Raw genomic sequence first — 12,486 nt, forward strand, 5'->3', positions numbered from 1 at the left:
TAAATAAAAGGAGAAACTCTGCAGGAGATGACAAGGAAAAGTGGCACGGAAGATGATTAGATGAACAGCTATCCCGATTGTTCGCTAACATCTTGATGGTCACTTCACGGCCCCTCATTTGTCTGGTGGCACAGACCAGTGATGTTTCACTGGTAGCTGAATAATCTCTCGGTATCACGATCTGAACCACTGCGCTAGTTTGCTATCGGGGCGTTAGTGCACTGTTGTAAGCAAGCACTGTCACAACGCCAATCCTCCAATCGCGCTAAACACTTCGCAGTTGCGACGTGAACCTCTCTGACCTTGCGTCTGCAGCTTGTGGAGATCCCAAAAGATCCCAAAGTCCTGCCAAACCTGTCACAGCAGGTGGTCACTGACTCGGTGGCCGTCAGCTAGGTACTCCCGTCCAGCTTTCTGAGTTCTGGAGACCCTGTATCCCGGGTTGTTTGTGTGCGCGTGTCTGAGATGCCCACCCTGCGCGAGCGACCCAGCAGGGGCGAAGCATCGCCCGCCAAGTCTGCCTCGACTGCCGCGACGAGATCAACCCCAAGAACCCGCCGAACAAGCATGCCTGGCGACGCGATTGAGGTGCGCGAATCCATTGAGGCCAAGGGCGATGTCGATGAGGACATTGAGATGGAGGACGCCGACGGCAGTGCCACGCCGCGCAAAAACAAAGACAAAAACAAGGACAAAGATGCCGATGGCGACATCAAGATGGGGGGCGCCAGCGGCACTGGTGATGTAGATGCGGACGGAGAGCCTGATGATGAGGTCGCGCAGACACAGCAAGATGATTCTCAGCGCGATCTTTTGCAATTGATTAGGGAGACGTCTGAGTATCTCTGTCGCTACACCATCAAGATCGACGGAGAGTGAGTCCTTCCTTCGTCTCCCGTCCCTCTTACATTGCGCCCTAGGACCTATTGCTTCCCATTGGGACGAGCTCTCATGCTAATTGTTGCTTTCAGGGAGCATGAAATTGCATCTGGCTTCCAGCGTCTGGTGAGCAAACGCAGTCTTCCCGACTACTTTGAGGTCATCAAGGAGCCAATGGCCTTCAGTACCATTCGGGTGCGTATTTTGGATTACTGGACCATTTTAAGGAGTGCTGTAGTCTGATAACGAGTGTCACAGGCCAAAATCGGGAAGAAAACGTACCAAAAGTTCAGCGAGTTTGTTCACGATGTAACGCGCATCTGTCACAATGCCCAGGTGTACAACAGGCCATCTGCACCTATCTTTGCCGATGCCGCCAAGCTCCTAGAAGTCTTTAAGGAAAAGCTCGATGAGCTGGTGAAAGAGGGCGCCATCACAGCCGAGGAGGCTCAGATCCCTGACCTTGGGCCTTTACCTGAATTCGAAGAGTCTCCTCCCCCCGAAGAAGAGGAAGAGGAAGAGGAAGAGGAGGAGGAGGAGGAGGAAGAAGAAGAGGACGACGATTCCGATGACGATGGCCGGCGCCGTTCTCGGAGACGAAACCGTAAGGGTGCAAGTAGGAGAGATGGCGACGACGATGACAATGATGATTACAAGAAGCAGCGTCCGGGCAGGCCTCCCAAGGTCCTTACACCCATGGAGGCTCGTATCGAATCCCTCCTGAAAGGGCTCCGTAAGTTCAAGAATGAGAACGGGCAGCCACGTGTCGTCTACTTCGACCGCCTACCGGAGAAAGGAGAGCCCATCTCGCTTGACATTATCAAAAAGAATTACAAGCGCAAAAAGTATCAGAATGTCGACGAGGTTTTGCAAGATCTTCTGCGCATGTTCAACAACGCCAAGCAGCATCATGACGAGAATAGCCAGGTGTACAAGGATGCTGTTGAGCTCGAGAAGCAGGCCCGTCTCCTTGCTGAGATCGAAAAGGCAAGGCCTGATGAGGACTTCCGTGGCGAGGATGGGAAGCTTCCTCTGGCGAGCATCGAGCACAAAGGAGAGATCTGGAAAGTTGGTAAGTCTGAAATCGTAGCGCTATTTCTTTTGGCTAGAGGATGTCTAACACTTGAGCAGGCGACTGGGTCCATATTCGTAATCCCAACGACTTGTCGAAACCCATCGTCGCCCAGATCTTCCGGACATGGTCTGATAAGTCGGGGCAGAAGTGGGTGAATGCTTGCTGGTACTATCGCCCTGAGCAGACTGTCCACCGCTTCGACAAGCATTTCTATGAGAACGAAGTAGTCAAGACAGGCCAGTACCGGGACCATCGCATTGATGACATTGAGGACCGTTGCTTCGTCATGTTCATCACCCGCTATCCGAGGGGCCGGCCGCGTGGTCTTCCTCCGGACAAGGCCGTCTACGTGTGTGAGTCACGGTACAACGAGGAGACCTTCAAGTTCAACAAAATCAAGACATGGTCGGGCTGCCTTCCGGACGAGGTGCGCGAAAAGGACTACGAGATGGATCTGTTCGATGTCCCTCGGGTCATGCGCAAGTTCCCTAGTCCCATCAAGCACCTCCTGCAGGCCGACGCCAAGGAGACAGACCCCCTACCTAAGCCGACCTGGAGAAGTCCCAATGCTCCTCCCTTAATCGGCGCTGTCCATCGCCGCCCTCGTGAACCGAATGTAAGTGTGCTCCTTCTGCCTTGTTGTTGCTTTACTGTTATTTATTTTTCACCTTGTCAGTTTTGTCAATTTCAACCGTTTTCCCAATTGCCCGTGTTTTATGATGAGTCAATCCTTCCTGCTGCCATACTCCCCCTTATAACGCGTTTGCCTTCCCAGCTGAGGGGGCAGTCTGTTGTTGGCTAGCTCCAAAGTGCTTATCGCTTCTATCTGGCCTTTATCTGCCCTTCTTCCCCGTCATTCCTCGCATGTTTTGACGCAAACCAACCGCGCCTTCTCCGCGCCCCATCTTAACTGGACGCTTTAACGCGTCGCGGAACATCAGCTTACAGACATCTAGGAGTCGCCTCCTCCGGAACCACACCCAGTTCCTGTGCCAGTTGCGCCTGGCGCTGTGCCGCTCCCAATGGCACCCCAGGTCCCTATTAAAGCCAACGTTCCAGGCGTCACTGGGCCGCCACCGCCTAGTTACCATCATCCTGCTGTGCTCACGCCGGCACCCGCGCCTTCACCAGCGCACTATCAGGTCCAACATTTCGCACCACGACAGGCTCCCCCTCCTGTTCCCCAGCAGGTGCCCGGACCACCGATGCCCCATTTCCAACCGCAACCACAACCGATGCCAATGCACGTGCCTCCGCAGCCTGGGATGATGCCACATCCGATGCAACAGATGCCACCGGCTCCGCACTTCCCACCTGCACCCCACGCGTATCCACCTCAGTACGGAGCCCAGCCGCCCCAGGCTCCGCCGCCGCCGAATTACTATCAGCCAGCTCCCAACCATATTGCTTCTGTGCCCTACGAGCAGCATCATCGCCCGGTGCACGCTGCACCTCCACCAGTGACACCGTCTCGTCCACCACCGCCAATGGCTCCTGCACCTCCCAACATCACGACCATGCCACCACACGCGTCTCCCCACGTCAGCGCTCCTCCCCCTGCTCCTGCGCCCCATGTCTACAACGCTCCTCGTGCTCCCGAGGTCTACACTTTGGCCGATAACATCGACGCAGCCATTCCAAAGGAGGTGCGCGAGCAGTTCCAGTGCGACGAGAACGGCCGCATCCTCTTCTTCACCGGGGCACCGCTCGACCGGCCCGCCAATCGCGTCGCAGAGGCCTATTCTCAACTGGGTCACAGCGTGCGCCACCTCGCGAGCATTAAACAACTGCGCGAGGAGCGGGCGCGCAAGCGCAAGGAGCGCGACGAGGCTCTCGCACGCGAGAGGGCTGCACAGGAGGAAGAGGCCAAGAGGCAGCGGCTTGCGCAAGAGCAGGACAGCAATGATGCTGCCACGCTGGAGCAGAAGAAGGCAGAGGCTAGGGAGCTGCTGGAAAAAGTTCTGCGCGACTGGGCGGCTGAGATCGACCGTGGGACGCAGCTGCTCAGGGAGGATCTCTGAGCCTCTGGCCCTGAAAGTTGGGTGTTGATGAATTTTTTTTTTCATTTTTTTTCTCGTTGCAATCGGTCGGTACGACATCGGCGCGGTCTCTATGATACAGTGCCCTTGTTGCCATCGTTGATGGCTAAGCTCAAGGGCTGCTTTCTTCCCAACCAGTTGGGACAAGCACGTTTCCCGGTAATTTTTATTTTTGTTCTTGATTCCGCTTTATTGTCTACTGTTACATTCTATCCAGTGACTCCTGTTACAGGTGGTCTACGGGTGAAGGAATCATTTCCGGCTTTCTGGGAGTTGGTATCGGTGTTGGAGAATGGAAAGGGTTTCTCGCGTGGGACAGCGCGCAAAAGAAATTCTGGAACAGGTCAGGAGCAGGGATATACCCTTTCAGCGAAGAGCGAACAGAAAGATGTCGGTTAGCTTGAGGCTTGTCGTATCTGTAAGACTATATACAACTGAGAAACGGTGTAGGGTGTGCTCTTCAATGGCTGCGCTGGCTTTGCTACAACACATCTGCGACTTGGTAATGGGATTTGTAGATCACAATAGCAACCTTAAATAATAGATGGCAAGTTGAGTCGCATGACTGTCTGCATTAGTTTTGCTATCGACTACAGTACCACAAAAGACGCTAGCCGGCCTGTACCGTAATGCATGATGTTTGTCTGCCTATAAGAGTGGCAACGCGATGATCAAAATTCTGGAAGTTGAGACTATGCAGGCTGACCTGTCTGAAGGTGATGGGAAATTGAGGTCATATGGGAACTTTGTGACGACTCTTACTCAGGTTCCGGGATGTTCTAGATGCAAAACCGCCCCTAAGTTGCTCTTGGCTCTGTTTTCCATTGTCTGAGGGAATCGGCCGAGGTTGGCGAGCTGATCTCACATCCCGTCGTCGGGCTTTCCAGATTAGATGGGGAAAAAGCATCAGGCGAGTGGCAAATGTGGTGACCTCGTGGCTTTCTGAACACTTGCCCGCACACAATGAGCCTGGGAATCCAAAAGATGTACATCCTGCAGATCGTACTGATTTCTACGCATGTTGAACACCTATTGGGTTTCGCATCCATGACCCAGACGCCGTTGTTTTCCTCTGGTTGTCGATCCCGAACGAGCCGTTTTTGGTGGACCTGTGACGCGCGTCAAGCGTGTTAGTGAGGTCGTGGTGCAAGCTGCAACGTTGGCCCACCTCTCTTGGTGGTCCCTTGCCAGTGCCATTGGTGATGCCCACAAAATCGGAGTTGCTCCACCGGAGGAGCAACAAATCGGAGCAGATTATAGCGCGCCAGTGGTTTAGTGGTAAAATTCATCGTTGCCATCCAGGCAACATTCGATGAGCCCCGCGTTCGATTCGCGGCTGGCGCATACCTTTTGCTTCCGTATCATTCCGGACCAGCTTTGATGCTGTGCGAGGTGGAGATGGGGGAAGCTGGGATTCCGAGGGGGCTCTATCAACTTCTGGTACTCAGTAATCGCTTTAGCTGTCTTGTCCGCTCTTTTTTCGTGTCAGCACGCTTCGGTCTGTTTTGCGTTTGGTGCCTGACCAGCAGCGATTCCATGCATTGCTGACTTCCACGGGTCAAGGGCTGCGAATTGTTTGGGTCATTGAGCAGTCGGAAAATGGCGAAGCCATGGTGGAGAAAATCTATTGGGTGCGACAGGTCAAGAGACGAAATCCGAGCCCCAGGTCATTGGCGGAATGGAAGCGAGCAGCAATGACGTGTCAATACGCCGTTGATGCCAGCATTGTTGTGGAAGAAGATAGACATTCGGGCATAAAGAGAAAGGGTAAACGTGCTGCCACCGTGCATTGTGCAAGGGGTCGGTGTTGCTATTGATTCTCTTAACTAGCTATTCTGCTTGGTGTTGACTGTGTGAATTAAAACTGTGTACGGATTACTTGGCATCAGACACAGTTCGCATCTTCAGCGAGTCTCGTCCCCCAACAACCAAACTGCTCCCGCCAAACACTCATCCAAGTCCTTGACAACCTCCACCGTTGACCCGTGGAAAACAAGAAGTTTTGGCCCAGCTCAAGAGTCCCTGAGCATCCCAGCCAAACGGGAAAGCACTGTGGAACCTTCACCCAGTGCGGCTCTCTGCGACGGCTACCCTCTTCCCCGCGAAACCCACCGCGAGGAGCCACTCAGCTGACGCCAAACGAGCGGGAGACGGCCCCACTTCGGTACCTCGAATCGACAGTGCTCGCCTTAAGGTTAGGCTCAACTTCCTAGCAGACAGGGTCATCTTAACCAAAACACCAACCAACTACGATACCAATCATCACCTTGCCATACGCCATCAACATCCTTTCCACAACCTGCATAAGGCTTCGTAACCCCTGCAGAAGAGCCTCTGTGCACTTCTTCCCGTATTCTCCACCTTTCAAATGATGGTTTGCCATCTTGCGCCAAAGTTCATACACTCCTCCCAACCCTGAGATCCGACGACCGACTTGCATCTCTCCCCTCTTCACGGGCCGAAGACCCCGTGTCCGACTCCCCCCTCACGATCAGGCGCACGAAAAGATACTGGTATTCTCTCTCCCACTCCCATCTCTTTATTTCCGTCTCTTTCGTCGCTAGGAAGAACGAATTCGCCATACATCGACTTTTGTTCCGCCTGTCGAATCCCCCAGCCAAGCGGACCAAACGATCCGTCAAGCATATCGCACACTTTCTGACAGTCCAAGATTGATGTGAGCTCCAGCGATGACATCCACAACTTATTTTGGTCGCCCAGAGCCGGGCGGTCGCCGACTTGGCGCAGATTTCGACCTTCTTGCGAAATGGTCGCGCACCTTTGCGGCTCGCAAACCGATTCACTCTTATTGTTTGTCGCAGTTGTCCCCGAGTGATCGGGCAATCCTGTTTGCTGGTCCCGCCCAGCATTTCCGGTTGCAAGAGCTTCCTGATCACACTGTCCGCCTCGAGACCATCCTAGATGATGGTGAGGTCGAGGTCCGACACATCGATGCTGACGTGGTCAGCATGATGCGTTCGCCCAACTACAGCAAATCCGAGGCTCGACACTACGAAATGTGTTGTGAGATCGAGGATGCGCAGCCGGACTCTGATACAGTCGCAGAGATGGAAAAGTGCAAAGCGTTACTACAGGGTGCAGATCCCGAGGCCGCTGAGAAGCGCGCCAGAAAGGCGAAGCAAGATGTCCTGTTACGCGCTGGTTCCACGGTAAAGAAACGCTGGAAGGCGGAGCGCATGGCACGTCTCACTAGCAGGACGCCTTCTCGGTCTGCCAGCACATCAGAGGATGACAGGGAAACCATCAAGCCATTTTCGCAGGCTGGCACATCTCCAAAGGTTGCCGCTACCTTATCTTCTATGATTGTAACCAAGCTAACCAAGTCTCATCCAAAGGCCTCACACAAGCATCCGTCTCCGAGGGATTCCATTCCAGATTTGTGCAGTGAAACTACGGCAGAAACTTCAGACTGGGACACCCCGAATCAATTGACGGATGTATCCACACCCGATCCTGAGACCGCTGCGGTCGGGGACGATATTAATGGAGGTGTCACCCTGTTGCCCTTCCGTCTGCCGCGAACAGTGGAATCGGATAACGAATGCACAGTTGAGACGCCCAAATTGGGCTCTCGCCTCTCTCAACCCAACGGCCAGACCACTAGCCGCCAACTGGGTGTTGGTTTAAACCAAGCTGTGTTTTCTCTTGCTGGAGGCTTCAGCGGTCTTCAGGTTACTTCCTCAGCGGCCATTCGCATTAACGACCCTTTCCAGCCACTTAACAACCCCTTCATCTCGTTTCATGCGATTCCAACAGTTATTCCTTTGCCCGACGCAACTCCCAGGGCCACTTCCAGCCCTGTCAATATCCCCGCTGGACAGGCCTCTACTCCGAAGACATTTACCCAGCCGTTCTCTCCGCAGTCGAAGAAGACGCCAAAATACCCTCTCGCAAAGGAACAGATTTGGAATGGATTCACCTGCTATGATGTTCCTAACCCCTTCAGCAACGATCATCTGGTTCCCAAATACTGGACCGACAAACTCGGAAAGGAGCGTTATGTACGACACAAGCTTCAGGATTTAAAGCAAGAGGACGCTCGCCTGCAATCTGATCGTGTTTTCGGCGTTGTTGCCCGCAACCCGATCCACATCTTCGTGGATCTCTCTAATATCATCATTGGTTTTTACGACAGTATGAAGCAGAGCCGCGGCATTCCTATCCATAAGCGGGTCATGGCCCCTCCCTTCTCTTTCAAGAATTTCGACACCATTCTCACGCGCGACCGAAATGTCGCTAAGAGAGTTGTTGCTGGTTCCCGCCCGCACACCGAAAACAAGTGGTTGCCCGCCTACATGGTTCAGGCTGAGGAGCTGGGTTATGAGATGAACATCCTGACCCGTGTCCCTAAGCCTTCTTCTCCAATCCGCAAGCAGAGAAAGTCCAAGGGCACCAACCGTGATCGTGATTCTGCAACCTCTGGAACCGAGGTTTCGGGTGACGACAGCATGTCGAAGTTCACGAAACATGGGGAGCAGGGTGTTGATGAGGTGCTGCACCTGAAAATGCTCCAGAGCATTCTCGACACCAAGAGTCCCGGGACCATTGTTCTCGCCACAGGCGATGCTGCGCATGCTGAGTACTCCGACGGCTTCAAGAAGAACATCGAACGAGCCCTACAATCCAACTGGAACATCGAACTTTACGGCTGGAGCCGTAACATTTCTGCCGCCTGGCGCGAGCCTGCATTTGCTGCCCGCTGGAGTCACAAGTTCAAGATCATCGAACTCGATCCGTTTTGTGAGGAACTTTTTGACGTCACGATCGAGTCTCTGGATTCTTGAGCTGTGTTGGATACGCCAGCAGTTTTGTTCCGTGAGAAATCATTGAACACGCTACTGGCATCCATGACATCTTGTTGTGCATTTGTATGATGCGCGTCATCATCTAGGTAGGGCACAGCTCCTTCTTCCTCTTTCTTTCCCTAGGCGACACATCTTTCTCTTCTTGATCGAATGCGACAGTTGGCTCCGGAGGGATCCTCTCTCGTCAGCTGCTGTAACTCGGGTCGCACGCTCGATCAGAACTCGTTTACAGAACGTTCCGAACATCCATTCCCTAAGGTAACCTAACAAATTTTCCGCCATCTGATTCACGGCATTTCTTATTCTTCCAGCAATTACACCACGGCATCCGTCCATTCGCGGACAACTCGCCAATATTCACACTCGCTTGTTTCTCGGGGCTTGCGATCTTACTGTCATCGCTCCCCTTCGGTCATTCTTCCCTGACCTTCGTCAGCTACCTACACCACAACGTTAACGCGGCTTCGACTCGGCATAGCACGGGTTTAATATCCCACCGATCAAGTACACCGCTCTTTGTTTTGTCGAACAGCCGCTTCTTCGTCCGCTGCGCTTCCAGGACGTCATATATGGTTTAGATGCACACCAATATCCTGCAAGCGAGTTCCTCGATCAACGTTTTCAATCCTCCTAATCTGGGAAGGTGGTCGGCAGTACCTAGTAATGATGATACCGCAACAACTCTGCACGGCACGATGACCTTGATGATTGATGAGGGCAACGATAACGATTGAGCGGCTTTCTCATTTCCTCCTTCACCCCCCTTCCTCCCCAAACCTCCAAAACCTTCATGGAGGAAAGTCTTTTGGACTGAAGGAACATAAGCTGGCAAGGAGGAGGTCAGACCTGACCTTGTTTTGAAATGGCTAGCTGAACGGGAACAGCGATGATATCCGGTGGTGGAGATACGTCACACTGACATCCTCAACTCAACACTTGCAAGCGGCTACTGTTCTGCGGTCTCTTAACCCTCGATGTGTCCCGCACTACCTTATCATCATCCCTCTTTTCCTTCATTCTTCTTCCATATGGGTGGGAACCTAACGGCAGCTTTTAACGATTTCATGCATGGGCCATTATATCTCACGGAGTTCGGGTTGCATTTTACTGGTTCGGGGAACGGTATACCTAATACAGGGGATCGGAAGATACCATTTTTTTTTCTTTTCTTCTGGGGTCAATTTCAGATTAATATTTCCGAAGAGAACTACGGGTTGCGGGGTCGGTTCATGTTTGCAGCATCACTACGGCACGGCATGGCATGGCATGGTTCGGCATGGCATTGCATTGCAGGTGGGCATGCAAGCATCAAACAAACACAAAGCGGGGCGTTCTGATTCTTTTCTCTCTTTTACCGGAGTGGTGTCTTGACTGACTCGGGGAAAAGGGGAGAAGGTCATTAGATACCCAGGAAGTCAGCGGTTTGTGAGGAACTGACGGCACTGGGACGGAGATACCCCTACATCTGCACAAAGTATTTCAGGAGATCTTTGTTGTCTTTGTATTCTGTGAATTTTATTTACTTACTATCACAGGAGGATATGAGGATTAAGACCTGTGAGCTCCATGGGGATGGGGAATGTTGATGTTGCGGAGTCTCGGCTTGGAGTATGTTGGGAAAGGTGGGCATGGATAATCTCTTTGGGAATTTTCCTCGTTCAGAGCCACCATTTTGGCTGGTCAGTTGCTTGGATGTTCCCCATAGACTCACTTTTACTCGACTGTCTGTCGTCTTGATGGATATGTGGAGGAAGGGTGAGGCATTTGGAGATTACCTCTCTCCATCCGTGCTCTGGCATACATCTCGGGGTAGGGATAAACACACAACACACACGCGCCGCATTGGGGACATGGACAGTTTAGTCTCTCGGTACCTGATGTAATAGCGTAGTTGATAGCATAGGCGCAAGTGAATTAAGATTATTAACGAAGCTTCGTGCCCTTTTTTCCCCGTGGGCTTCTGAGGCAGAGAATTTCCATGCATTCCATCAGCTCAGGATCGTGTGAGTCTGGATACAGCTTCAACGTGGCAGGATACGAACGCCGACGGATTTTGGACGTAGGATGAATATGGACCACACGCACTGGAGAGGCGCCATCAAGAGCTTAGTGTGCTGGACACACGGGTTAAAGAACATTGAAACATAGGGAACTAGGATCGTGTAATGCCTTCAAGAGTCAAACCTTCGTCCATTCCTAGCACGTAGGTAGCTTATGTGCTCTAATATGACTGGTATCCAGAAGATCTATGCAACAACAGCAGCCACTTCAACAACTTCTTGCCTCTTCTTTCCCTGACCAAGCTCCATCATGATCCACTCATACACCGCCCATTGGACGGCATTGACGATGAACGCTCTGATACTGCATACCGTCAAACCGCTGAAGAAGGGCCTGATTCCACCCTGTTTGTAAGTCTCTTTGGCTACTTCCCAGGCGCCCATCCGCCGCCTGCTTGTACCCCTCTCCAGTAACGGTCTCCTCTCACCCTCTGCCTCGATCATTGCCTGTGTCTGCACCTTTGTCTTGATCACATCTAAAGGGAAGATACTCGCCCAGGTAATAATTCCTGCTATCCCACCACAGACAAGCACACGCGCTGCTTCTGAGTTCAGCCAGGAGCTTCCAGCACTCGCGGAAGCTCCGCCTTGACTTCCTGTTTGACTGCTGGAGGAAGAAGACTTCGCTAATTGCATCCACCACCTCGTGCAAAGCTCATACCCCCAGAAGTAGAATCCATAGCCTACACTATCCCTGATGGCAGTCACTCCGCCACCAAAGTACAGCCCACGTATCCCTTCAGTTCGGAAGATCTGCTTCGTAATGGCCCATGATGAGACCCCGTTTGCACCTCTCGCCCTTGCTGCAGTAGATAGAGGGGCTGTAGACGAGGGGCTGCCCCATACCTGCGCCCGGCACTTTACTAGCTCAGTGGGCGTCGAAACAACCCAGGTTGCTAAGCCGCCTGCGGCGCCGGCAATCCAGGCCGTGGTATAAGGGTAGGGGTTGGTCGCGGTGTTGCCGTTGGCGAGCAGGGCTTCGACGCGGTTGTAGGTTACGAAGAGGAGAGCATTGAGCGCGCCGTAGCCGAGGACCGGGGCCGCGGTACCGAGGAGGAAGGCTGATTTTGCGCGTTTGGGGAGGAGGGTTGAAGTTGGGGACGGGATTGACGTTGTTGGAGTTAAAGCTGGATGGGGGAGGGTTCCCTGAGATGGGGATGATGATCCGGCGGCTGCTTGCAGACGGACTTTGAGGATATCCAATGGATTGCCGATGATGATGCCTACTGCCCCGGAGATGTAGCCGGCCCAGAAGTCGGCGGACATTGTGTTACAGAGATGGTCAGGGATTCGGTGCTGATAAGGAGTGAATTTGTGAGATCGCGGCTAGGTCATGCGAGGAAGGAGCAGGCGTGTGGGGTGGCCGGACTCTGGGTTGCGCTAGGGCCGAAGCACCCGTTTGGCCCAGTCCCCTGTTTTCTGAGCTTTAATAACTTGTGTTTATTGAATTATCTGATCATTGGGAAGGAATTGAAGCTTCAACTGAGAGAGATCGACCAAAAGATGCTAGGATGAGATGCAGTGAACCGCGCGGCCCGGCCCAGCGGGACGAGGCCCGGGGATGGATGGGCCAGTGGGGTCCAACCGAGGGATCACAGCGGGGTAGC

General features: G+C 53.1%; 3 protein-coding genes and 1 non-coding gene across 4 annotated transcripts; 3 read left to right on the forward strand and 1 right to left on the reverse strand.

Annotated features, from left to right (window-relative positions):
* Positions 1-465: 465 nt before the first annotated feature.
* On the forward strand, positions 466-3,975 carry CTHT_0048940 (uncharacterized protein; the record flags this gene model as incomplete). Its single annotated transcript, XM_006695193.1, has 5 exons — positions 466-875; positions 972-1,074; positions 1,138-1,951; positions 2,011-2,570; positions 2,911-3,975. The coding sequence occupies 5 exons, from the start codon at positions 466-468 to the stop codon at positions 3,973-3,975; spliced, it is 2,952 nt and encodes a 983-aa protein (XP_006695256.1).
* A 1,279-nt stretch (positions 3,976-5,254) lies between these two features.
* On the forward strand, positions 5,255-5,337 carry CTHT_0048950. Its single transcript is given in 2 exon segments — positions 5,255-5,290; positions 5,303-5,337. It is a non-coding gene; the product is annotated as a tRNA-Gly (tRNA).
* A 1,346-nt stretch (positions 5,338-6,683) lies between these two features.
* CTHT_0048960 (uncharacterized protein) lies at positions 6,684-8,798 on the forward strand (the record flags this gene model as incomplete). The annotated part of the gene is made up of 1 exon (XM_006695194.1): positions 6,684-8,798. One exon carries the CDS (start codon positions 6,684-6,686, stop codon positions 8,796-8,798), a length of 2,115 nt encoding a protein of 704 aa, XP_006695257.1.
* Positions 8,799-11,065: 2,267 nt separating this feature from the next.
* Positions 11,066-12,145, reverse strand: CTHT_0048970 (uncharacterized protein; the record flags this gene model as incomplete). Its single annotated transcript, XM_006695195.1, has 1 exon — positions 11,066-12,145. The coding sequence occupies one exon, from the start codon at positions 12,143-12,145 to the stop codon at positions 11,066-11,068; it is 1,080 nt and encodes a 359-aa protein (XP_006695258.1).
* Positions 12,146-12,486: the final 341 nt, after the last annotated feature.

This window comes from Thermochaetoides thermophila (genome assembly GCF_000221225.1).
Source record: "Thermochaetoides thermophila DSM 1495 unplaced genomic scaffold scf7180000011819, whole genome shotgun sequence".
Taxonomy (NCBI): Eukaryota; Fungi; Ascomycota; class Sordariomycetes; order Sordariales; family Chaetomiaceae; genus Thermochaetoides; species Thermochaetoides thermophila.